The 27762-nt window shown below is 40.1% G+C and overlaps 1 protein-coding gene across 1 annotated transcript in view; it reads left to right on the top strand.

Annotated features, from left to right (window-relative positions):
* DHRSX (dehydrogenase/reductase X-linked) overlaps positions 1–27762 on the top strand; it is a 162651-nt gene that overhangs the window by 26904 nt on the left and 107985 nt on the right. Inside the window, exons 2-3 of the mRNA XM_058043672.1 lie at positions 10659–10766; positions 24464–24532. Of these exons, the coding sequence (XP_057899655.1) occupies positions 10659–10766; positions 24464–24532 (177 nt within the window). The remainder of the gene's footprint in view (positions 1–10658; positions 10767–24463; positions 24533–27762) is intronic.

Raw genomic sequence — 27762 nt, 5'->3', positions numbered from 1 at the left:
CTGTCCAACCAGCCAGTTTCTCCAGGAGAGTGCTGAGTTTCAGCATTCTGAGCTTCAGCAGAGGCTGAATACCCGACTCTCCACATTTTCTGAGCTTTGGGAACTTAAAATGTTCTCCAGACTTGTGGGTTTATGATGGAACCTTTCTTCCATGCAAGGTGTGGGGACAGGCCTGGTTAGCTTTATTTCTATAGTATTTGGGATCAAATCAAGAATATCAGCTGTTCTTTTCTCCTTCTCCTTCTCCTTCTCCTTCTCCTTCTCCTTCTCCTTCTCCTTCTCCTTCTCCTTCTCCTTCTCCTTCTCCTTCTCCTTCTCCTTCTCCTTCTCCTTCTCCTTCTCCTTCTCCTTCTCCTTCTCCTTCTCCTTCTCCTTCTCCTTCTCCTTCTCCTTCTCCTTCTCCTCCTTCTTTCTCCTTCTCCACTTTTTCTCCTTTTTCCTTTTCTTAAGTCTCTTTGTTGTGAAATAACTATCATTTACAGTTTTCTGAAATTAGGTTTCTGCTCTGCAGTTAGTTATGACATTTACTCAGTCTGTAATGAAGCGACAGCAGCATCATGCTTTGCTGATTCATATTTTCTCCAGCATTTCAAACTCACTGCCATTACCCTGGTTTTTGGTCAAAACTGTAACCCAAATGCTAATTTTTCATAGTTCGGCATGAAATTTTAAAACCTTAAGAATTCTGTGCCACATTTCATGCAGATAACTGTCTAGTTTTTTTAGATATATAGGATGTGGTCTTTCCAAGGGAAGACCTTTTCTGAGATTATTCACATTTCATTTTGGTTATTTATGGCTTCTTCACTGGATTTATGAACATGATTTGGCAAACTCTACATTTATTTGGGACTTTAGCGAGTGGGAAAAGTGTCTTTAAATGTCAAATGTTTGGTTAAAATGAAACTTTCTCTGTAGGGAAGTAGCATTCAGAAATAGGGAATTGCATTTGGGAAGGCTTTTGTATGCTTGGGGGTATGTCTGAAAGCAAGGACTTGAAATGGTTTCTTACATCCTGAGGGATATAAAGCATTGTCAGATGCAGCTGCATCTACTCGTTAGCTGTTCGGGAAATCTTGGAGCCTAGACAATCTTCAGTTCTTGGTAGAGAATGAAAAAATAATTCTAATGTCTCAAACTTCTGCAAGATGGGAAAATGCACTCTGCAGCTACTAGACTATGCAGAGCTATTTCCATTGCCCCTATTTAAATATCCTGGGATAAGCTTCTCTTTTTCATCTCTCATTTCACAACAGGAAAAAAGTATAATTACATGGTGACATGACTTGAAGAGCATTGGGAAGTTTTACATAAAATGACATTGCCCAAGGTATTGCAGAATTACATTTGCCCAGAGGGAGGGAGTATGGGAATAAGCATCACTAAATCTGTTCAAAAGATAATCAGATGCTTTTTCTTGATTTAAAGATACACCTGTATATAACTTCCCTATCTTTAGTGTGACTGGAGTGAAAGAGAAGAAAGCCAAAGAGTAAGACTTAATAGGTAAATATATAAAAGGAATGAAAGATAAGCAGAGCAGGGAATACAAATGGAAAAATCTCCTTCTCTATTCTTGTGATAGTATTTTCCCATGTAAAAAATGATATGGGTAAGTGGAGCCTTTAAATATATGCATATGTAGGGAAGATTAGTTTTTTCTTGGAGCTAGCATCGTGTTTCTTCTCACGATATTTTTGACAAATCCAGTAATCTTTCATATGCAGGCTGTGTCTGTTCAGTATAGTGTAAGGAATTAGTGGGATTTCTTCATATTATTGCAACAACCATTCTGCACTTATTTCACAAAACCCAATGTCATATTTTGTGAATTGCCTTTTATGACTGAGGCTGGGACTGCTCACTGTCACTGAGCTGAGTTAGTGCCGTGCCTTGCCAGTGACAGTGCTGTCCCCCACACCTCTCCAGTCCAGCCTCATGGCAGCAGAGCCCCCCTTTCCAAGCAAAGGCAATGCCCATGGCCTCGTCCAAGTCCCAGCTGGCATCTGTCCCAGCACAAAATGATTGCACAGTGAAGCAAAACATGCCATGTGTGGTGTAACGCCAGTGGGTAGTCAGGTGCCAGATATTTTTGCACAAGTTTGTCAAATGTACTATCAGCCTTTGTCTGAAATAATCCTTAAGACTAGTGTTTCTCCAGAAAAACAAGCAAACAAACAAACAAACTCTGGCTTAAGCCAGGAATAGCAAGAATATGTAAGACTGGGACTAGTCTGTGATGGCAGGAGTTGCTTGATGTCCGCTGGGAACTTGCAGAGCCATAATTTCACTAATATAATTTGTACTTGTTGAAAGACAACTTTTCCATCTCTTGATTCTTTCTCTATCACCCCATGTCCCTCCCAGGGATCAAGTGCTCTCCTTTTCTGCACATTCAGTTGGGAACTTTCCTCCCAAGAGCAGATTGTAGGCAAACTTGAATTCCTGATTAAATTTTAGCAGATTTTAATGCTGCACTGTGGTATTTTCCATCTGACTGATTTGTATAATGGTGTTCAATCTATCTATTTGGCACTCATTAAAAAAAAATTAAATTCAAATATCTTCTCTTCAGATGAATTTTGGCAAAAGGAACAAAGTACTCAGGAACTCTGGCAAACATGGCCAGAAGTGAGATTCAGGACTTGGGAACCTTACCCTCTCATCTACTTTTGCTTTCTTTTACCTTAGGGCAGCTTCATATTTGTTAGGATCAAATTTCCTAATATCTCTGTCAAAATCAGCCTGAACTTGTATTGTAAAAAGCTCATATATATGCTTCACCAAACAGTTTTTCAATGCAGCCTTATTTCCCATTGTCTGAGAGAAAGGCAATTCTGAAATGTCAAGACAAATTCCCAAATTAAAAGTCCTCTTTAGTTTTCTCCATTCTCACCCTCCTCTTTCTTGGGGGAGAGGTGGCAACATCCAGCTTTTTTGCTGTGGATGATCCATGATTCTGATGCAGAAGGTCTGCATAGGGTTTCCTGGAGGAGGAGGTTCTTCATGGACAGAGTGAAGGCAGCATACATCAGTTTGGAAAATTACCGTCTGTATAATTTTTGAAAACTCCAACTATCATTTTCTCCATGCAGCCCTTCTGCCAAGTCCAGCAGCATCACAGAGTCCAAAACTAACATTACTGAGCATCCTATTAGACAAATAAAGCAAAAGCACTCCAGTGGAAAGATATATGAAAATGCATCTTCCCCTCGCTCTTGCAACCAGGCAGGACTTCTTCACTTGCAAACACACCAATCATATGTTCTGAAAAACAGGGCACTGAAAATACATGTGCAAGTGGAGAGGAAATATCTTTTTTATTACTTTGCCAATGGCTGTAGCTTACTTTTCTAGCAGTCTGTGGATCAGTGCCTTGACTTACCCCACCAAACCATGGTTGATTTGCACCTGTAGGTAGCAGTGCCACTGTTCTCACTGGGGTCCTTTTTTGGCTTTGAGGACAATAACACTGTGCAGAGGTTTATGATTCAGGTGTATTAAATTGCTTAGAACTGTGTCTCTTTCACCTGAATACCTGTGAAGAGAGGGGCAAAGGGAATGAGGCACTTGAAAATGACCTCATCTTGACCAAAAAAACCCTTGTCTTATTTGAAAATCTAACACTTCCTTCTGCTTCCCCTTCCACACCCTGCTTTCCACACACACTTCTCCCTTTATCTGCATGTATGCTGTCTTTCCAAGAATCACTAGAAGAAATGCAGATAGGTGTGTCATGCAAATGAAATTTTTAGCGCAGCTTTCCACTTGCCTTCCCACTGTTAGAGAGATGTCTTTCCCCAGGTCTTGTATTTTTGAGCGCCAAAAACTCTTGCTCTGAACAGCTGCCTTATTTAGGGTATTGTTATTTTTCTTTAGTAAAAGGTATTTCTTTCAGGACTGTAATGCTGGCATCATAACTTTCATCTTACTATTGCACCAGCTTATCTTACATCTTTTCTAATATGTGGGGGCTTTTTCAACTGTAGTTAGGTCTTGCTGTGGATACTCACGCTCCAAATTTGTGCTCTTCGACTCTAACAATATCTGTCACTCTCTAATACCCCCCAAGGCTCCAAAGTTTGTCCATGAGTTGAAAAAACAAGAGGAAAATTAGCTGTTCTGCTCATTTGTGGTATGACTTCTGCATGTGTTAAATGAGATATCTAGGAACAAGTCCTGTAATGGATTTTGGGAGCTTGTATCTCAGCCTTCTGTGAAGGGCTTGTCATCTTGCCTGCAAATGTTATCACTTCATCCCTGTAAGCAAGCTGGCATGCTTATCAAAAAGCTAAACAAATATTATAAATTTAGAGCAGCCTTAAGTTTGGTTGTTTTTTTTAAGTTGTTTTCATTGGCAATTCAAAAAAAAAAATCATTAGTCTGGCTCAGCAGATGTTTGCTGCTAACTCTGAAGAAATGTCACTTGTTCCTGTGTTGACAATGTCAGGAAGGGATGAGTAAACATCTCCTTAGCTGGCTGAGCACTCTGCTTCTCTAGTCGGTGTATCTGCCAGCTCGTCTCCTTTTGTGTCATTTGCTGCCTTGCTGTACTTTGGCCATTTGTCCAGGCATCCTGGATACGTGGTGCCTTGGCTGGAGTTACAGCACTGCACAGACAAATTGCTCTGCTGTGTTGTGGAAGTGTCCACTTCATGGGGCACAGGCTGAGTGTGCGTTGCCCTGAAATACAGGGATGGAACTTCTGTGAGTCTCCAGAATGGATAAGTGTGAGTTGTTTGCTGTTTCACTGGCATGCAGCATTTCAGGCTCTGTGTGTGTCTTGTGCATTGGTTAAACAAGAAACTTTTGTGTGCCAGGGGTTTTGCTGTGGTTTTGTGAGCAGTTGTTACCAGTCCTATTCCCTGTCAGTGGCTGCGTGGGAGCCTTGTTAAATTAGGTCTTCCCCTGGCTGCTGAAATTCTTAGAGCCATCTGACTGCTGCTGTTCCATTAATAGCACCTTGAGATACCTATGAGTTTGTAGGGCAAGGGACACATTTCCATGGTTCGGTTTCTCCTGCTGTTCTGGTTCTTCAACACCTTTCTCTTCCCATGAGTGACGCCAGGGCCAGCCTCTCCGATACCTCCATTTCCTCATGATTCTCAAAAGCTGGGAGGCTTGTCTCCTCTCTGATGCAGAACTCCAGCTGTGTTTGGAAACAGATGCTGTCCCGGGACAGATAAGTCTCCCTTTCACAATGCATCCAGCCATCTGAGGTGTGTTGGAGCTGCTGGCTGTGTGCCTGTGGACCTGCCTGTGTGCATGGCAGTTGTTCATCAGCACTGAGCCCTGTGGCCCCAGCTGCTGAAACCAGCAGGATGCCTTCGCACAGAAGGACTCGTCGGGCTGGTTGCCACCTACCTGGTTTCCAGCCTTAAAGGCCTTCAATCTTGATTGCATATTGATGTTCATTAGGAAAGTGATTGGGAGCAGAAAAGATTTTGGTGTGCAAATTTGGGAAGACAATTTGCATTTGAAAAAATCCTCTGCACAGGCTTAGGACAGGCTTGAGGCACACACAGTTTGTCTGGCTTATCTGTCAGGATTTGAGTACCTAAATTGTCTTCTGTTAGGATAGTCCTGGAATGACATTTGAATCCAGACCCTGTTGGCCTGGTTTCTGCCAAACCAGAATTTTATGGAGATGTTTCTGTAAGGCACACAAAAAAGGCTGTTGCTAAAAGCTGCATGGGCTCCCCAGCAGTTTACTGATTGCCTCTCAGAATGGAAAATAAATTCTTTTTCTACATCTGCTTAATGGCTGTAATCTCAACATTGCCACGGTATAAATCAGAGGAAAAGAGTCAGAATATTTTGCAATAGGAAAAACTACTCAATAATTCTGTGGTACATTGAGCTATATGATTTCTTTAATCCATCTAGAAGAACTTGATTGTGCCTTGTCCTGTGGTGTTAGATGAGGACTGGAAATTACAGTTTGCCCTCTTTTCTCACTCAGTGTTGCTATACAGGAATCGCTCCAAACTTGGATCTTGTTATTCAGTCAGGAAACTAAATATTCATTGTTAGTTCTTTTCATTTTTTTTTCCATCTGTGCTTCTGCCAGTTACCTTCAGGACTAATATTTGCATGTAAATTATTCAGTTATAGGAGGAATGAAAAAAACCCCAAAAAACTGTTGAGATTTGTCTGTAGGGATCTCTCCAGCACAAATAGCAGCAAAGTTCCTGCACTGTGTGGCCAGCTCAGGAGGTGCAGGCAGGTCCCAGTGTGGCACCTCACAGGTGGACACCGACCAACATTTTGGATGCCTTCAGCTGTGCTCAGGTTTTGCCTGATAAACACAGGTGTCTGATTTAGACAATCTAAATTCTACCCTTGGCCTTCCATGTCTTAAAAGGAGGGTTAATGAGGAAATTACTAGAAAGAAATTCTGTTGCAATGTCCACATGACCCATAATGTGCCACAAGGCAGATGCTGGATTAGTAAGTTAGGAGATGGAACTTTGTAAAAATTTGATGCAATTTGCTTTAAATAAACTTCTAATATTTTTTTCTTCTTTTTTCCCTTGGCCTCAAGCCCCGTGTGCTGTAAAGGTTTCAGAATACCAAAGCCAGCTACTCTCAAGGGAAGGTCTTCTTCTGAGGCTTGCATTGTCTGTGTTCACTTGGTGTATTTTTTAAAAGAAAGAGAAACCTTGGTGCTTTTGTTTTGATTTGGCTACTTCAATGACTCTCATCCCTGCTCCAGAGCTGAGATTTTTCTGGCAGGAACTGGTCATTAATATGGGTCTGCAGACTGTCTTATTTCCATGTGGTTTTGGCAGTTGCAGGGGCATCCTGACAGCCCTGTTTTAGAGTCCCTTGAAAATTAGTATTTTTTAAAATTACAGAATTGCCTTACATTTTTTGTAGTATTGAATTTGTATGAGGATGTCTATGGACATGCAATTTAATTCTGATTAAGGACAAGTATATTTAAAAGCAAAATAATTCTTTTTAAATAGCCTCATATCAGGACATAATAAATCTGGCTTATTTTCCTGTTTTATGGTAATCCACATGCAAAGTAAACAGGCTTATGTCGTCCAAATACGTTGGAATGCAGGCAGAACCTGCAGCTTGAGAGAAGCTTCTCCCAGCCACTGGTGTGATAAAGGAGCACCTGAGGACTGCAGGCTGGTTTCTTTGAGCACAAGGGAAATTAACAGCTCCTGCTTGGTCAGGGGATTTCATTAGCACAGGGCTGTACTGTTCTCATGTCCCACAGAGATATCGCTGGCATTATTCCTCTGAACTTGAGATCGGTATCTACCTCCTTACCAGGAGCAGAGGGAGAGAGAGATCTGGGGTGGTTTAAAGGAGATGCAAGGAGTGCCAGAGGGAACCTCTCTGGGCATTGCAAAGCTGGTGGGTCCCCACTGCCTCCTGCCTCGGGGGCTGTGAGGCTCCAGCTGCGCTCAGCTCAACCTCTCACACAAAATAAACCAGTACCTGCTGAAAACCAGGCTGAGCCCAGGTCTGCTTTGAAAATTTCATGCGGAGTTTCATCATGGAAGTGGTGTTTCAACACTGAAAGTTGGGTGTACTGCAAATTCCACATGAGGTTGTAGTTCTAGAGGGAACAGGGCACTAATAAACTGCCTTTCACTGGAGTTGCCCCTGGATACACACAGAACCTATATTTGATCTTGACTGCTTTTGTTGAAATAAATACTAGCTGTATCTCATTTAAATGGAGATTCATTTTATATTAAGACATCTGACTTGATGGAAACTGTGCATATTTTTGAAATTAATAACAGTTAAGAATTAATTGAGTTTCTTTTCTTCCTGTCCCGCTCCCTGATGTACTTCAGTTTTTCTCTTTTCATATCCCATTTTGACTGAAGTGGGTGGATAGACTGAGTTGTGCCATGCAGTGTTGTGTCTATACAAAACCATGTTATGTGGAAGCTGTATCTCTTGGAAATAAAACAGATAATGACCACTTATCTGTCTGTCTGCAGCCCTCATTTCTCCCTCCCTGTCTGCTTCCTTAGGTCCTTGGGGCTAGCTGCTACAAGCAGTTCTGTTTTAAACTTCTCTGTGATATAGGATTGCACAGAATGCATTTTTTCAGTGAAGTCTTCAAGTGGCCATTAAGACCAAAAACTTGTCCTTTTCTTTGCAGCCACTGTGGACAGGGTAGGACTGGACATCTTTTTTCATCTGCTAAATCAGGTCCTCTGCTAAGAACCACTTTATCACAGTGATTCCTGTTATTGCTTTGCTCTTCTGACTTTCCATTTTCACTTCACGTCATTGCCCTTTCCCCAGTCCTGAATTATTTTTCTCCCTTTCTTTCATTAATTTTCTTCTAAGTGAATTTCACATTAAAATGTCACTTCTTATTCAATAGGTGGTGCAGTAATGGAAATGAGTGACAGCACCTGTATGCCGCGTGTGAAACCCGAATGTCAGGTAGCAATGCGGTGAGAGGCCAGGAAGCAGGGGAGGCATGGGGAGGCAGAAGAGGAAGAGAAGGTACTCTGTAGCCCCACATTTCTCCTCTCAGAGAAAAGCAAGGCACAGCTCTCCCAAGAGTATTTCTGGGTTTCACATTCTCTGAACATCAGAGAAAGAAAACACAGTTCTTATCTTGTTTGCTGTGCCTGTGTTTGTGCAAATGTGGAATGCAGCATGGAGATTGTTTACCCAAAGTGACGGTGTTTTGTTTCTTGGCCTGTCAGGGCCAGCTGTGTGTGTGTGTTGGGACTGCAGTCATGAGATTCAGAGCAGGGTGTGCAGTGTCAGTGCACACTCAGATTCAGTTTAGATGTAATGTAACATAGTGTAATATAATAAATATAATAAATATAATAAATAATATGATATGATATGATATGATATGATATGATATGATATGATATGATATGATATGATATAGTAATTAATTAGCCTCCTGATAAGATGAAGTCAGATGCATCATTTCTCTCCCCTCATCGGGGTTCCCTGCAAACACTCTAGTACTCAGGCCCAAAAGAGTGCATTTTCTCTTTACAAGATTTGGACCTGTAGGCATTTTGTTTAGAGTTTATGATTAGAAGTATTTTTGGTGGAAATTGCAGGGCTGCATATAGCTAAATTGAAGCCCCTTAAGAAGGCTCCTGGGGAAGTCATACTTAGCTTGAATTATATATGTCAGGACACCTGTGTGCATACATATCACTGTAATTGGAGTTAACCTTCAAAGAAATGCAAGCAATTTCTCTTCTTCATGGAAGGGAAGAACTGAGTTGTTAACTGAAGAGAAATTCATGTTGAATCATGATGGAAAGAACTATGTATTTCAAAAAAGGTGAAATGTGGATCCTTTTTGAAGTTGCTGTGAAGAAAGAAGCTTGTATCAGTGCTAGTCCTGTGTTTCATAACTATGTAAAATATGAGTTGGTGCTGTACAACAAAGCAATCCCCTAAAAACCTGGAAATCAAAATAGAAAGTCCTTTGATAGATGAAACTTGGCATCTTTTAACATTTTTTTATCTATAGCATTGCCTACAGAAATTGCACTACAGCAAAACGAAGTATTCAATACTATTTTTCCTGTGCAAATACATCACGGCATTGACTCCAAAGCAAATTAGAAATTCACCTTAGTCACCTAAAGGCTACATGGTGCTTCACACGAAACATTCTCCACCCCAAAACAAAAATTGTAGTTGATATTAGACCTAATTCAAGCCTTTCCCAAGCAGTTGAATGATAATGCCTTTGCTGTGCTTTGGCTGCATGACTCCCTGCATGGTGGGGGAATGTGCTGTGCAGCCTGCACCCAGTGTGAGAGCTCGTAGCTGGGATGGCAGCTGCTCTGCAAGGGCCATCCCAGAGGCTTCTTGGCTCACTTGGCAGGCTAAGGGCTCCTGGGGAGGCAGGAGACACAGGATGTGTCTAAGCCACCCCTGCAGCAGAGGGAGTCTGGGAGCATTCCCTGCCTGCCAGGCTGTGTGTGGGTCAAGGAGCACTTGGAGTGGAGGCTGGCAGGGAGTGTTGGGGATGCTGGCTGCTGTGGGACAGGGCTAATGTGGGTGGGAAAAGCAGATGGGGGCTTTCATGCAAGAAAATTGCTTCCTCCTTTCTTTGGGGCTCAGGGCCTCGTGATTTCAGAAGGGAAAGTGCTCAGTTATGCGGGGAAATTGGGTCAGCTGGTGTACTTTTGAAGGCTCACCTTTGACTGAGATTTTTCCTCCATGTTACTGACAGAGGCTGGTCTTTTGTCATTCAAGAAATTTCCAGGGAATCATGCTGCCAATTGAATTTTTCCCCTGTACACATTGAGTAAGCCGCCCCTGAGCTGACGTAAGTGCCGCCACCTTGCTCAGTAACAGAATTATGGTGGAAATTGTAAAGGTCAGATGACTGCAGGATGATGAAATGAATGCAAATAGAAATGAGAAAATTTCTGAAGTGCTTGTTTGCTTTTCGTGTCGTCAACCTCAGTCTTTTGTGAACTGTTAACACTGGAAAATTATAGTGCGGTAAATAATGGTGGATGTCCCAAAGTTTTTATTTCCATACAGAGTTTATTCCTGAGATTGTTCACTGGCCTGGCTTGAGTGGTCTGTTAAGTGTACACTCTTTAAAATACATCTTAACTTCTTAATTGTGCTACTATTGTGAACTAACCTTGTGTTATTTCTTTTTTCTCATATAGTTTTCCCTACACAAAATGGAAAGGTTGCTATAGTGACTGGAGGCTCTAAAGGAATTGGTTACCAAACTGTGAAGTATTTGGCAAGACTTGGCATGCATGTGATAATAGGTAAAGTCATTATTTTCTTAATATACTTTTTGCTTCATAAAGTCTTTTTTTTTTTTCTTTTAAGGTGTATTTTCTTTCTGGCATCGGGGGAATGTAGAAGAATATTTTGTTACTGTTTAGCACAAGTAAAGATTAATTTGGGTTTTGCTTTGCAAGATCTTGAAAAAAATAGTGGATGGGATTTTTTCTGTAGGACTTGTAAGAGTTGTACTAAACAATAAAAATCCTTAAAAATTAGTATTACAAAAGTATTTATTTTATTTAGTTCCTTGTTACTGGGGATGGGTCATGCATCAGCGTTGGGGTGTATGCTTTCATTAAGAGGAAAACAAATTAAAGACTTGAAGGAGTATTACAGAGTTTAGTGGGGGATGATGTATGTAAGGACAGAGGAAGCCCTTATAACTTTATCCATGTAAAAATTGCACATTTACTTCTCAATTTTGTCACTGTGAGAGACTTCTCTAGGCAGTGACAAGAAAATAAATACCTGGAGATTCAATCGTGTCAGTCTGAGACGGATTGGGCAATTCACCTTCTGGAGGTGCCTGTTCCTCTCCATTGATAATAAAGAGTTGATAAGGTGGCTGAGTTAGAGTGAGACATTTCAAGTTAGGTGAATTTCTCTCTGAATTCAAAAACTGTCCCGTGTGCACCATTTCTTCTTTCTACCACAGACACTATTTAGGAGACTTCCTATTTTTTAAAACTTTCTTTACTGCAAATATGTATTTGTAGTAAAGGAATATGTCTACTAATATGTCTACTAAATCAGAATGTAGTATAATGAATACTTTTATGTTTAAACTGCTACATTTGCTCACTTCATCTTTCCTTAACTAGATTTTTACCTAAACCACTGTAAATTGTATTCCATAGAGTCACTGAATATTGCTGTTTCATTGTACACTATCAAGCTGATAATGCCATTTTGTTCAACTTTTATACAGAATTTGCTCTCTAAGGTTCTGTACACATATCAGACCCACTCCAAACAATGGACAAGAGCACAGCAGCCATGTACTTTTAGTGTAGTGCAGTCAGTAACATAATGGAATTGTCCTGGAATCATACAGGTGTAATGTGGAACACCACTTACTCATACATGTTTTAATAGATGTGTCAAACCCAAGCGTCTGCAAAGTGCAAGTAGATGTTTCTTTATGTAGCTAAATGCCAGATGTTACTAATGTAGTTAGATGTAGCTAATGATGTCAGCATTAATATTTCACTAAAATTGCTTTTCATCTTTAAGGTGGAGTGCAAAAATGTACTCTGGGAAAACAAAAAGGGTAATTTTCTTCTCTTTGCATAGGGTCACAAAAGCATAGAACATTCTTTTTTTTAAAGATTTATTTTGTATCACTTAAAGTTTAGGGTATTCCATATAAGAAAATTCAGTGTGAGAGTTTTAGGAATGGGAGGGTGAGATTTAGGTGCACAATCTCTAAATAAGCTGAATTTTTTTCAACTCACAGTCACTCTGTCATAAATCTCCTTCACTCAGCCTCACACCCTTGTCTCATAAGCACCCAGATGTGTGAGCTCGTGTGATCTTGTGAGCATCACCTGAGTCTGGGAAAAGGTCATGCCAGCTGACAGTCCTTATCCTGTCCCTGTGGTTCCTCTTGATCAGAAGTGACAGCCTATTTTATGGACAGATCTGCCACAGAAGCTGTGCATTCTCCTTCTCTGGATGTATTAACAATTCATCTGGATGTGCCCTGTCTTACTTGTTCTGGGTGCAACTGCCTTAACAGGGGGATTGGACAGAGCTCCCTTCCAACCACTGCTGTTCAGTGATCTTTTATATTGCTCAGCAGCTCTCAGTACATTTTTCCTGGTCTGCAATATTTAGGCTCTGTCTATAGCCTATTTTTAGGCTGGGCTAACAGGGAAAATAATGGTATTGGTAATGAGCTGTAACCTGGAGATGCAATCCTCCTGATGGCAGAGTGCATGGCTGTCTGCTGCCAGTCTTCTCTGCTGTGGCCTGACATGCACAGCACAGGAACAGTGTCCTCTAAACATGCCTTTGTTTGTCAAGAAAGGGCATTCTTTTAACACTTGGCTCTTTCTTTTGGTGCCTACAAACCCACACACTTCCATTGACTCCGCAATTGTATCAATCTTACTGTTTTCATTATGAATCCCTACAAATGTGAATTAATGAAATTAATTATAGGAAGCATTTGATGAGTAAGTCATCCAGCTGATTCATTTCTTCTGAGCAAATTCTGACCTAAACACTGAGCCCTGTGAGTCACAGCCATCTTCTTTGCCTGTGAAACTCTTCAGACCAAAGCAGCCCTGTCAGAAGAATGGATAGTCCCAGGCACTTTTCCAGCTGCAAGATCATAACAGTCTCAAAAGCACAATAAAAGCAATGACCTTCCATCCTTGCTCATAACTATAGGGCCCAAGTGTCCAGAGTATGTTTGAAATGTCTGCTGGCACATTGGCATGCATCAGCACGTTCTGCTTCAGGCCACACAAGGCTCAAATAAGAGAGCAAGCATGCTCAAGCTTTCTCCTCTAGGATTGTTTTCACCCTATGTTTGTATATAGACATGAACTTCTGTGAAAAAGGTGTGGATGTTAAGTGAATTTGGGCTTGCAAGAGAGAGTCACATGTAGCTTGCAGTCAATCATGCTCAATCACTGAATGCTTATTACCCATTATAGGAACTGTAGCAATAAAGGATGATATCCCTGCAGCAGACAAATGAGTCAAGCCTGAATGTCTGATGTGAAAAATGATTCACCATTTGTGATGGATGTGATTTTGATGCAGTTTGACATTTTAGAGGAGTAAATATTTGAAACAACCTACTTTTAAACCCAATCCACCCATGGAAGGAGGAAAGCAAATAAGTAGGAAGCATGTTACCTTGTGGAGCATGAGTAGGCGCTGTACAAAAGGCAGTATCTTCGCTCAGAGCCTTTACAGCAGGCGGTTTCATAGTTCTTTCAAACCTCCTTCCTTTCCAGTCCCAGCACTGTTTCACAAGCCTCCATCCCCCACTGACGGTTTCCCTCTGCTCACCCTGCCCTCAGCCTCTCCCTGAGAAAGAGGTTTTGGTGAATGCTAAAATGATGAAAGTAATTTTCTGTGTATTTATGTATTTGTTTGATAGGTTTCATTGAGGCTTTCTTCCAGGCTGCTTTTCTCAGTAGCTGCACTCACAGTCAGCAGGGCTTTTACTTCAGGAAAATCTCATGGCAAACACCAAACCCCTGGTAGGCAAAATTGATGGCTGTGGTGAATCTTCACAATCCAGCTATACAGGGAGCTCCTGCTCCCTCCTATGCAATTTACTTGTTGATAAGTAAACTTGAAATTTTATTTTCAGAGACAGAAAGTAAATGACACACTGTATTCAGCAGTGACTGATATTGAAGGTGATGTTTTGTATGCACTTACAAATAAATGAGGACATTGGAAATCAGGATATCCTGGACTATTCTATGACCTCCCCCAGTCCAGGACATAAAACTCAGTATGTTCAGGTCTGGTTCAAGGTTTTTGCCACAGTTCTCTCAATTTAGAATGATAAAAAAGCATAAACTATTCATATTCCTTCCATCCATGTTCACAGTTTAATTTTATGAGGATTCTGTGTGTGCATGTTAAAATTGTTGACTCAAAAAAAGGAAGCCTCAATTTGATTTTTTCTTTTTTTTTTGCCCTCAGTATATTAATAAAAGAAGGCTGAGATAATGTGTGATAATATCTAATGGAGAAGTTTTGATAATTCTATCTGAAAACAGTAAATGAAAATCAAAATATTTGCACCTTTAAAATGTTACACTTTTGCTTGGTATAAAACACCAGGTTCAGGGCAGTGTAATCAATCTTTAATGTCTGAGTATATCAGTGTCACAGGTTTCTAAGACAGGCTCACACTTTGAAGGAAGCAATCTCATTATACTTATACATATGTATATATATTCAGGTGACTTATTTGAGCTATGCAATTTTGGCTTGAGCCCTGCAATTTGGCATAAATAAATGTACTTCCATCACCAGATTCAGCACTTCTGTGTGACCTCAGTAAGCTCTGCAGGACACTGAGCAAGAGATATTTCTGTCACCTCTTTCATTCCCATTAGTTTCCAATTTTCAAGCTGGATTCTCTGCACCATGAATCAGACAATTCCTATATTGTATAATACTAAAAAGTGACTTTCGAGGGATAATTAAATCCTATCAAGATGGTGCAATAGTTCATTTTCAAAGACAGTTTGATTTAATTTCAATTACTGAAAATTTTTATGGGTTACTTTAATAGTCCTTTTTAATATACATGGATCTATGAGATGCTTGGGTTATATAATTTTTTTTAAAAAAGTATTTATCTTCCTAATTTCAGCCAGGTTTTTTAGGCCTGAATGAGTTCTAGAGTTACTCAGGAAGTGTCAAAATTTTACCAGCCTATTAAAAGTGGGTGATGATTTCATTTTTCTGTATGAGCATAAAGGAAATGCATGCAGATTCCTTTATAATTGTAATTCAGTTCAGGTTTTATCATATCAGTGCACTGTAATCAGGGTTATGGAAATCTCTGTTTATTGTTAATTATGCACCATACATGTGCACACAGCCACACACAGTCTTCCAAATGTGTTTGAATCTTGTCAAACACTTTAGTCCCTAACTTCTGTTGTAAGACTGTCACGTCTGTGCTTGTTTTAACATATGGTGCTTTCAACAAATAATTTTATAGGAAGAGCACATAATGAAGTGACAAGTGCTTCAAATTGTATCAAACTGTTCAGGGTGATAAAGACCAGGGATGTGTGAAGAATTTCAGGAAGACCATAAGAAGCTGAGTGTTAAAAGGCATGTACAGCTCAATGTAGATCAATATGGAGTGATGGACATGGGGAAAAATTTTAATGCCAAAACAAGATGTGATGGATTCTGTGTCGACCATCATCACTTTGGAAGTAGATCTCAGGGTTAAAATAGATCATTCTGTGAAATTCAGTGGTGCTCCATAGGGTGCAAAAATCAAAACAAATATTAGAAATGATTAGAAAATGAACAAACTAAACAGACAATATGAGTTGATTCAACTCTATGAACCCTTCGTGGGCCAGAACTGTAAATACTTTGTGTTCTGGTCTGCCTATTTCAAAATGGTGTTAAAGGGTCTAGAGGAAAACAAGTTTTATCAGGGGGATGGAAAAGCAACCTTATGAGGAGAAACCAAATGGGCTTGAAGTCTTCAATCTGTTCACTGTCTCTGAAGTATATAAAATGAGCAGCTAAAAAGATACAGAGCTTAAAATAGTATGGAGATTGTTACAAATTCAGTAACAGATTGTTATAAACACAGTATTAGACATCAAAAAGAATTTAAAGCAATCTAAAACAGGCCACTGTGATTAAAACCAAAATCCATCAGAAGTGTAAAAGTATTTCTGGACTAGTATCTGCTGCATAAAACCTTAAATCATCTTTGGTAAAGAAGAAGTGTAAGGTGACAAATACAGTGCTGGGCAGTTTTGGGAAAATGTTGTGCATAGGCCAGTAAGTGTGTTTTTTATATTGAAAAATAAGTCAGGCATTTAAAAAATGTAAAGTTAAATATGTGTTATTGGAACTTTGGAAGAGTTTGTGCAGTTTCTCTTGGTGCTTGTTTAATTTATTCATTAAGCATTTTTGCCTAACGCTTTGAAATATTCAACAACTGTGTGTATTAATTTAATCCTGGTTTTCCAAAGCTTTTGTTAAAATGTTTAAATCTCATGCCAAGAGATTTAAAGTGGCTAGCTTGTCTTGAGATAAGAGAAAGATTTCTTGTAGTTTAGTAATGGATTAGCAAACAGAAAACAATATTGAGAAGTAATTTATCAGCTTTGAGTTGGAGTAAAGATGCTTGTAGTCCCACAGACAGATGTTCAGTACATTTAGCAAAGATAGATACAGAATACAGGGTGAAGAGTGAGATGATGCATTTTGTTTAAATGTGTTTAGGGTATTCAAAATTGTTTGACTATTGATAATTAAAGAATTTGAGTTTCTGACATGTAAGGAGAGGCTGAGAGGTTCAGCCTGAAAAGGAGAGAAGGGTTAGGAGTATCTTTTCCAGTGTATAAGTACCTAGTGGGAAAAAAAACCACTCTTTTTTTTTCCCCTTTTTTTTTTTTTTTTTTTACATTGTGGGTGTTCAAACACTGGCACAGGCAGCTGAGAAAGGTTGAGGAGTCTCCATCCCTGGAAACAGCTGGGATCTGACTGTACATGGTCCTGGGCCACCAATTGTAGCAGAGGGTGGGACTGGGAGGTGTCCAGAGATGCCTTGTGAAATCTTAACTACTATGAGGAATAGGAAATAATCTCCCAATAGTGGATGACTGTGCTATGAAGGGATGGATAAATACAGAGCGTTAGTAAATGCAAATACAGAATATGAGAAAAAACAGCCACACCTATGTATTTACAAGAATAGGACCTAAATTAACTGCTAGTCAAAGAGTTAAATAAATATTGTGATTTACTGTTGAAAGCTCAATGTACAACATCATCGATATTTCGTGCCAGTCATAAAGGCAAATAAAATTATATTACTGAGCAGGAAAGGAGATGAAAACAGGGCAGAAAGCGTCTCTCTTCCTTTATAGAAACCATTGGATCATCCTGTTGTGCATACTCAAAAGGAGTCTGGTTGAACTGGAAAAAACTGGAGAGTGATGGTTAGGAGTAGAGGATGGCTTTGTACAAGGTGGGGCCCAGAACAAACATCCTTGTGCTTCCAAAGAGATGACTGAGGTGTGATCATACAGTTATGGATAGTGTAGAAAGTAAAGGAGAAGGGATCATTCCCTGTATTATTGTGCACCTAGTAGAGAACATCCAGCAAAATAAGAAATACAACAACAAACAAGCTACTGAAGAGCAACCTTTTAAACATAATTAGGCGTGTCATTAAATCACAGAGCCTGCTGTCCCAGGACTCTTTGGTGATCAAGCTCTTGAATGAACTGAAAGTGCAATTAGGTGAAGCAGCACAAGCCATGTTCATTGAGAGGCCATGTGTGACCTTGGGTTCAGGAAATCTCTGAAACTTCCTGCTTCTGGGAGGGTGTATTGGAGCAAATCACTCCTAGACTTAATGCTGTTGTGCCTTTTCTTTAAGTATCTGCTGCAAGTTATTGTTGGAAAGAGGGCACTTGTCTAGATGCATCTTGGGTTTGGTGAACAGGGTTGTTCTTAACCTCTTGTTGGAACGGGTGGGTAGCTGAAACCTAAGTCAATAATGATGATTTCTTTTTTCCTTGCAAATCAACATTCTCTCCCTTGCTCATTTTTTTCTTCTTTTCTCAAAGGATCACTTACAACAATATTTTCACCTTTCATGTAAGGAAAGCATGTATTTAATTGTGACTGTTGCGTGATGAACTCAATGACAAAAGATGTGTGGTATCTCTAGACACAAGGAAGTTTGTATCATGTTCACAATTTATTTTTTATAGCTGGTCACATCCTTATACCTATTATTGAAGTCCATGCCTTAAATGTTTTACATATGAGATGTAAGATCAATATTCTTTTTATGGAAGATTTTACAAATTCCTTTAAAGGAAACCTTACAAATTCCTTAAAAACCTGCTCATATTGTATTGAGTTCAAATTTCTCATCCTTGGAGATTTTGGGGGCAGTTATTCCTCTCTTTTAGGCATGTTCTGTTTTTTGTGTACACTCATAAAATCATAATCTTCCTAACACCAGCTGATAGGATTTTGTTTTCCTCTTGAGGCATTGGGTGCCCTCATAAGCCCTGTCTTCAGGCTGGTGCTTCAAAGAAATCAGTTCCCCTTCAATCACAATGAGGATTATGCTACTCTGAGGAGGCATCTTGATTCAAATTTCCATTTAGAAACTTTTGTATTCTGTTGCACAAAGGCATCTAATTATCAATTATCCTTTGCAATTCCTGAATCAGATGGTATACACTCATACAGAATTGATTACTGTACCACCAAGCTTTTCCTGGCAAACACGTAAGAGTTTGTGGGCACCACTTCTGAACTCGGGTGGCTCCAAGTCAGCAGTGGGGCGAGGGAAGGGCCATGGGGCGTGCTGCCCACCCTGGAAAGTGATCCATTGTTTCAGGGAGTAACTGCTCTGTCATTGTGGCTCCGCAGATGGAGGGATGAGCATTATCTCAGGCTCCGCAGGCACTGGTGATGGAGGGGTCACACCTGCCGGGGTGTGGGTGTGTGGGGTGGGCTGGGAGGTGATGCACCTGCCCTGCCCCTGGGCAGCTCTCTGTCCTGCCTTCCCCCTGGGGCTCCCTGCACAAGGTGGCTCTCAGGCTCCAAGCTGGAGGAGTCAGGTCCTTCTCTTGACACCATGTTCTGGTTGTTTTGAATCTTCTTTATGTTCATCTCCAAAAGTTTTGTATTTGTCTTCATTTTGTGCTATCTAACTGAAAGTGAGGAAATTTTCCCTTGCCACACTTAAGTAAGCAAGAGCTTTTTTGGATTTGTGGGTTTATTCTCTCCGGGCAACCTTAAGCTTTACAGGCTCTATTGTTGATCAAAGACTATTTTAAATTTTTTATAATGCCCTGAAGTACATTTCCTTGAAACATCAAGATTGCAAATTCTTAGTTTTGAAAAACACCATTTGGAAAAGCTCTTACTTTCTATCAGAATCAGTTTTGTATATAAATTCAGTGTGTGAGTGGCAAATACTCTTTTGAGGAGATAATTGCATTCAAAGAAATTAAAAATATAGTACAGAAATACACATAGATGTATCAGAACCCCTTAATTAGCAATAATGTGTTTTTAGCCCATGCAGGCTTTCTAAGGTCTGTGCTCTTTTTCAGCCTTGTTCAGACTGAGCAATCTCTGTGACAATTCTGTTGAAATCCCTGAAATAACTTTCAGAGTCTAGGATCTACTTAAGTGACTGAGATGACAGAGCCTGACATTTAAGAAAAGACCCAAAGCCTATTGGTGCCGATAAGAATTTTAATATGTACCTCTCTGGTGGCTTCATATCAACTTGCTTTGACTTGTGATGTTTGTGGAAGTAAATGTTGAAGAGATGAATACATTTCTTTGACTAAAAGTTGTATTTAAATATGTTTTCCTTTTTTTCAGTATTTTATTAAGAACTATATTTTTTATGCCATTGAAATGATATCTGATTTTATACGGGTGCATCTGTTTACAATGAATTTATTTCTTTATATTATTAGGGTGTTTTTCAGAATTGATTATAGTCAGTGTTGTTATTGAATAAGTCTCACCCAAAATTCTTCACTATTTGTGGACTAAGTGGAAAAAACCCCATCAGGTAGGGCACTGAACTGCTTGCATAAACAGTTCTTGAGAAAACTATATCTATTTTGAGTTCCCAGTAGACATTTTAAATTAGCATGAAAAGCAAGATTATTATGGTTTTGGGTACTTTGATGATCTAAGCTCCCAAGACAATGAATCCCTTGTTCTCAAAGCTTTTTCTAAGATTCCCTCACTGCATAAAATACATGATCATCTCTCTTCCCTTTCTTACCCTTCCCTTCAAACCATTTGAATTCAGAGTAGGCAGATCTTATGCTACAGATGCTATAACACTTAAAATGGATAAATTCTAGTATATGGAACATATGGAAATTATAGTGAATCATTGAAAAAATGTCCAGCCAGAGGATCAGTTTGTGTATCAAAAAATTTTTTAAAGAATCATGACAAATATGATACTGAGGATTTAAACCAGCTGACAGCAGTAAGAATTTGACCTTGGTCTAGTAAACCATCCTGAATTTAGGGTGCTGCACATCTGTTCAGTGCACTTGAAGGTTGTGCCCTTTAGTGACCCAGCTTCATCAAGAAGATGCAGATTAGTTTTGATTTTTCCCAACCCAAAGCTGACTGTGTTAGCTTGATGACTTAAAAAGCATTTTTTAAAAAAAATGTTGAATAATTAATATAGCACTTAAAACGAGGCTGATCTTTTTGATGCCTACCACTCACTTTGCTTAGAAGATCCCAGAAGGATGTACTAGAAGGGAAGCAGTGCAAAAGTGCAATGGTCCTTTCCTCTCCCACCTGCCCTTGGCGAGGGGGTGCTGATCTCCTTAGCCTAGCTCAGAAGCCTAGATTAGCCTCCCAGTTTCATGGTATGCATCCTTCTGATCAAAGTGCCTTTGAACTTTTTGTAAGGACTTTGGTCATTTGTTCAATGTCTTTATTCTTTCTTGCAGTATTTTCTTTGAAAGAAGGATTTTTAAAACCTTTAATATTGTGGCAGTTTTCACTGAAGCTATTTCAATTTTGAAATACTCTAGCCTTCAGCATCCTGTTTTCAAACTCTGTTGGATCAGGCTGGAAATAGACGTCTGAAGTGACTGTTTAGCAAAATAATAATTTTTTTTCCCAGTGGTCTAGAGTGAAAAATATGCAAATATAAATAAAATGAGCTCATTTGGAAGGCACTGAGCTTTAATGAATAACCATTTATATAACAGCAAAATAAAGCAAATTAAAATTTGTTGTGAACACAAGCTCTTTTAAAAGAACAAATTAAATGAACATACTGAGAGTTATATCATGACACTGGAGGCGTTAATAAGCCAGATCTCTGCACGAGAGGTGCTGAATAAAAGAGGAATCAAATAAGATGTTCACAGAATTGGCACACAAGTGTTCTTATTTCTAGCATAACCCTATCCAGCCTAATAAATAACAACACTCTGAGTTTGAAATCCTACTCTAGTACATTACTTGAGATAAAACAGTGAGGAAAATTAATCTGTTGCCCATAAACCCTGTGCACAAATTTCCCTAGAAATGGCAGAATTTCACTGGAGGGTTTGTTTGTTGGTGCTGCATCTATATCTGGAAATTAGCATCAAACTTAGTGTTTTTCTTCTCTACAAGGCTGGATGGTTTTAAAGGGGGAAAAACAGCAAGAGGAAAATATTTCAAATATCTGTTTTGTTGTTCTGGGTCTTCCTTCCTTCCTTCCTTCCTTCCTTCCTTCCTTCCTTCCTTCCTTCCTTCCTTCCTTCCTTCCTTCCTTCCTTCCTTCCTTCCTTCCTTCCTTCCTTCCTTCCTTCCTTCCTTCCTTCCTTCCTTCCTTCCTTCCTTCCTTCCTTCCTTCCTTCCTTCCTTCCTTCCTTCCTTCCTTCCTTCCTTCCTTCCTTCCTTCCTTCCTTCCTTCCTTCCTTCCTTCCTTCCTTTCCTTCCTTCCTTCCTTCCTTCCTTCCTTCCTTCCTTCCTTCCTTCCTTCCTTCCTTCCTTCCTTCCTTCCTTCCTTCCTTCCTTCCTTCCTTCCTTCCTTCCTTCCTTCCTTCCTTCCTTCCTTCCTTCCTTCCTTCCTTCCTTCCTTCCTTCCTTCCGACACTTCCTTCCGACACTTCCTTCCGACACTTCCTTCCGACACTTCCTTCCGACACTTCCTTCCGACACTTCCTTCCGACACTTCCTTCCGACACTTCCTTCCTTCCGACACTTCCTTCCTTCCGACACTTCCTTCCTTCCTTCCTTCCTTCCTTCCTTCCTTCCTTCCTTCCTTCCTTCCTTCCTTCCTTCCTTCCTTCCTTCCTTCCTTCCTTCCTTCCTTCCTTCCTTCCTTCCTTCCTTCCGACACTTCCTTCCGACACTTCCTTCCGACACTTCCTTCCGACACTTCCTTCCTTCCTTCCTTCCTTCCTTCCTTCCTTCCTTCCTTCCTTCCTTCCTTCCTTCCTTCCTTCCTTCCTTCCTTCCTTCCGACACTTCCTTCCTTCCGACACTTCCTTCCTTCCGACACTTCCTTCCTTCCTTCCGACACTTCCTTCCTTCCTTCCTTCCTTCCTTCCTTCCTTCCTTCCGACACTTCCTTCCGACACTTCCTTCCGACACTTCCTTCCGACACTTCCTTCCTTCCTTCCTTCCTTCCTTCCTTCCTTCCTTCCTTCCTTCCTTCCTTCCTTCCTTCCTTCCTTCCTTCCTTCCTTCCTTCCTTCCTTCCTTCCTTCCTTCCTTCCTTCCTTCCTTCCTTCCTTCCGACACTTCCTTCCTTCCTTCCGACACTTCCTTCCGACACTTCCTTCCGACACTTCCTTCCGACACTTCCTTCCTTCCTTCCGACACTTCCTTCCTTCCTTCCGACACTTCCTTCCTTCCTTCCGACACTTCCTTCCTTCCGACACTTCCTTCCTTCCTTCCGACACTTCCTTCCTTCCTTCCTTCCTTCCTTCCTTCCTTCCGACACTTCCTTCCGACACTTCCTTCCGACACTTCCTTCCGACACTTCCTTCCGACACTTCCTTCCTTCCTTCCTTCCTTCCTTCCTTCCTTCCTTCCTTCCTTCCTTCCTTCCTTCCTTCCTTCCTTCCTTCCTTCCTTCCTTCCTTCCTTCCTTCCGACACTTCCTTCCGACACTTCCTTCCGACACTTCCTTCCGACACTTCCTTCCTTCCTTCCGACACTTCCTTCCTTCCTTCCGACACTTCCTTCCTTCCTTCCGACACTTCCTTCCGACACTTCCTTCCGACACTTCCTTCCTTCCTTCCGACACTTCCTTCCGACACTTCCTTCCGACACTTCCTTCCTTCCGACACTTCCTTCCTTCCTTCCGACACTTCCTTCCTTCCTTCCGACACTTCCTTCCTTCCTTCCTTCCGACACTTCCTTCCGACACTTCCTTCCTGTCCATAGTTAATGGAATTTATAGACAGCAGTTGTACACCTGTATGAATCTTGATTTTATGTGAGAATTATTTTCTCTCCAGTATCTGGAATGCTAAGTATATTAATTTTGGCTAAATTTATGTAAATGTTGGGTTTTCTTGCATATCATGAAAACAAAGATGTGTTTCAAGTCCTTTTTCACAAGTAAATACAAGCATGTACCAGCTAATCTGAACAGGGGGCTGTACCAGACACCTCCTGAAGTCTCTTCCAACTTCATTTTATTTTGTGGTGCTGAACAGGATACTTGCAGGCTGGCACAAAAAAAATCTTTACAGAAAGTTTGGCAGAATTTTATATAATGAGGAAAATAGGCAGCTTCATGAAATTCATAAGAGATAACAGTACTGTTATCCAATTTAGATAATAAACAATAGGTATTTTGATGTTCCATGCTATGGAAAATATTTTGATGGAGAAATTGAATGTTAATTTTAAAAATTCAACTTGTGTTAATTCCTATATCTCTTGTGCTTATGTTTTTTCTTTTGATGTGTTATAAAAAAATTGCCAAACAAATGTCAGACAATTAGTAACCACCCACCTAAGCTGAATGGTACAAAAAGCATTTATGTGATGCCTAATTACATTTTATCTTAGCACTAATAAATCCTCTCATGAGCATTTGAGACAGGGTAGTCAGGACTTTCCTCCAACTGTGGAAGTCTTCATTTTGGAAAAAGAGCAAGAGGAAATCTGCTCTTACCTGTAGTGAAGTTTTTGCCCAATCTGGATGTGATACAATTCACTTGTCTCACAGACTCAAATCTCAAATCTGCTGTTCCAGTAGATAGTTCTATTTTATAGGAATAAATGAGATAAACTGGCAGAACTTGTGGAAATCACAGTGCATTTGTGCAGCCCTCTTTGAAAGCCTCTGCAGCACACCTTTCTACCTAAAACTTCACACTGGTTCTACACTGTGGTTTTTACTTCATAGGTGCCAGTCCTTAAATTGATTGCATTGCTAATTTTTCATTTTTTTGTAATTTAACAGCTGGAAACAGTGAAAGTGATGGCCAAGAAGCGGTGAGGAAAATAAAAGAAGAAACTTTGACTGGAAAAGGTACCATATTATATAATTTCCTTTAAGAAACCACTTTCCCTCTCTTTTTGCTGTCATCTCCTTTGATATGAGGACCCCTTGTGTAATGCTAATTTTTTTTTTTTTTTTTTTTTTTTTAATTTGGGGCACTGGAACAGGTTGCCCAGAGCAGTTGTAGATGCCTCCTCCCTGGAAGTGTTCAGGGCCAGATTGGATGGAGCTCTGAGCAAACTGTGGAAGGTGGAGTGGAGGGTCTCCCTGCCCATGGCAGGAGGTTTGGAACTAGATGCTCTTTAAGGTCCTTTTTTCTCAAATGGTTCTGTGATTCTATGAACTGAATTCCAGAAATAAATCTGACTGAGGGGTAAAATGCATAGGGTATTTCTTAAAAAATGTTTTCAGCCTGGTTTGACTTTACTGTTTGTCATTGAAAAAGGGTTGCCTGCAACTTACACTCTGCCTGAGTATCTGTATGTGTATGATTTAATAGATGGGAAAAATTCAGAATACCAGTAATTTTTGCTAAAGGGAGGATGACAGCAGGTGAGTGTATGCTCTTTTACTTTGCTTGTTTTAGGAGCTAGCAGGTTTTTTAAAGATCAAGGCTGCTTGATTGGGTCATTTGACACATGTTAAGAGCTTATAATACTTCACAAATAAAACCATTTTCTTACACATAAATAGACCTTTCATATCAAACCTAAATTCCTATCTTCTGTGATTCTTCTCTTATTTCTTTTAGATAGATCATCCTTCCTGATGATCTATCATGTTTGTAGAGGTATAAGGACAGCATAGCTTGATAACTAAGAGAAAAGGCATGTTCCACACTACCTGCTCTGTGATTGCCATTTGCAGTTCATGGTGGAGGTTAGTGCAGCTCACATTTTTGTCCCTGGGTGTCACTGGGCGTAGTTCCTAATGGTGCATGATGATTCATTCCTGCCACTTTGACGCACAATTTCTTGGCAAAATTATAGAGCAGTGTTGCTAGTCCAAACTATTTGGGATCTTCATGGCTTCTTCTGAGATCTGATTCTGTTTTTGTACCATAATTACTGTTATGATTATCAAAATACATGTTAATTATTGTTTTAAAAAAACCCTTTCATTATGATTTATCTTTTGGCTTAAATAAATGTGCATCCATTATAGCCTCAGGATACATGTATGCTAGTTAAAAGCATCATAAATTAAGGCACGGTTAGAAGGATCATAAAAGGAAAAAGGTAATTATTACATCATTAAAGTCTTTTGCTGGAAGTTTCTGTGCAGAGACCAAAACCAGTTGGAATTAACAATGTCATGTGACTTGCATGAATCTGAATAAACCAGGGTCTGTGTTATTTTCTCCCTCTGTGTGATCACAGGCTTTTCTAGCACTCCAGTCCTTCTTGCTTTTTCTAGGTAAAGTCAGTTATAGCCCTCAGTTATAAACTGTTAAGACAAAGATGTCAGTTTGAGGAAGCTGAAAGTGTATTTAAAGTCAACTGAAGTTGTTCCTCACTGTAATTATTTTAACTGAGGTTTAAGTAATCTCAGGCCCCCATTGGTTTGTCCTAAAAATAAATTGGAAGAGTATTGTCTTTTCAAAATTTCTCACTGATTGAGGAAAATTTGTATTTAAAAGTGCAATGTCCTGTGCAAAAGACTTGTTCAGAACTGAGAGCCACCCCTGTGTTACTGTTTATCAATGAATCTGCACTTTGCTTTAAATAGGATGTGTGTGTAGATACTGTGACTGTGTCCTTGGTTGGCTAGATGATGCTTGTATCCAAACCAAAACCCTGAGACAGGGCTGTGCAAGAGTATTACCTTTTCAAAGTTCAAGATCTGTTTAGTCACTGCATAAAAACATTATTGGTTGTCTTGACCCTTTCTCCCTGCTTTTTCTTTGAGCATTTTTCATGGCCCATATGAAAACACTGCTTTACAGAAACTGCTTACATCAGGAACATCAGACTCTTGAAGGAGAACTACTCAAAACAGTACTTTTGGGCAGCCAGTGTGGTCAAGGGTTGGGACAATATAGCTCTTATGGACAAACAACGTGAGATGCCATCAGTTTGTTATCTAGATCTCAGATTCCTTAGAATGAAGAAAATCTCCTTGCTTTTTATCAGGTTAGACAGCAAAAGGGAGCAAAAGACCTTGTCCTCTCCTTGTTGCCTGGCTGAGCCATACATAGCACAATCATCCCCAGAGACAGCTCTGGGAAAATGCCAGGCTTATTGAATGCAAGTAATTACAATGTTTTTAAGGCACTGTCATCCTTCTCTGTCTTGGCCTTGTCTGTCTGGGGCTCTGTCTGATATCTAAGGGTAAGTAGTTTTACTTGACATAATCTGTACTTACTTCTGGGACAAGTGAGATTCAAAGCATGTACATAAGTAATTCCTATGAAGCAGCTGAGGAGCAATAATGTGCTAACATTGCAGAGGAGGATAAAGGATAGTAATAAAAAGGGCTATGCATGCAGGTGATGGGTTTTGGTTTTTTTTTTTATTGTTTTGTTTTTTTGTAAAAGCATGGCAAGACATGAAAGGATGGACAAAACTTCTGAATACAGGGAGGCAGGGAGCCTGGTTTCCCACCCTGGAGGCATGGAAATCAGAGCCAATGCCAAAAGAGAGTACAGAACTGGAGAGGAAAGCAGTTGCAGCCATTTGCTACAAAGCAGTGATGCTAAAGGACTCAGAAAATCTAAATAACATAGCACTTCCTCTCTTCCTTCCACCCACCCCTATCCTGGGGCTGCATCAGAAACCTTCTTGGTTCCTCTCCCTGCTGATTCCAGACTGTTTAAGTGTCCTCCTTGGTTTTGGGTCTCTGTTCTGGGTAACCTATTGCAAAGTGTAAGGAGGGAGGATGTTCATGGGCAGTTGAGAGGAGTAAATAAGCTACAAGTCCTTGGGGCATGATAGACCCAGTCAGCTGAACCATCAGCACCTCCTCCATGATAAAGAAATCCCAGCCCTCAGATACCCAAAACAGGCCAGAAGTAGTGCTGCATTGTCATTAAAATTCTTACACCAGCGCTATTTCCAAAAGACCAAGGGCAACACATTGCCACAGCATGAATCATAAAGCTGGGAGAAGCCAGGATGTGTGGACGTTAATCTTGCTTCCATTTGTTAAATTGGGAACTTGTGTTGTTAATAGTGGCAATTATATGGCTGGGAAAATTGTTGATGGCTCGGGATTGCCACAGAGATATTCTAATTGGATAAATCTCTGTAATTTGCACATAG

Source organism: Melospiza georgiana, chromosome 2 (genome assembly GCF_028018845.1).
Source record: "Melospiza georgiana isolate bMelGeo1 chromosome 2, bMelGeo1.pri, whole genome shotgun sequence".
In the NCBI taxonomy this organism is placed as follows: Eukaryota; Metazoa; Chordata; class Aves; order Passeriformes; family Passerellidae; genus Melospiza; species Melospiza georgiana.
Note: the sequence above shows the minus strand (reverse complement) of the source record. Positions and strands in the feature narration are given on the sequence as shown.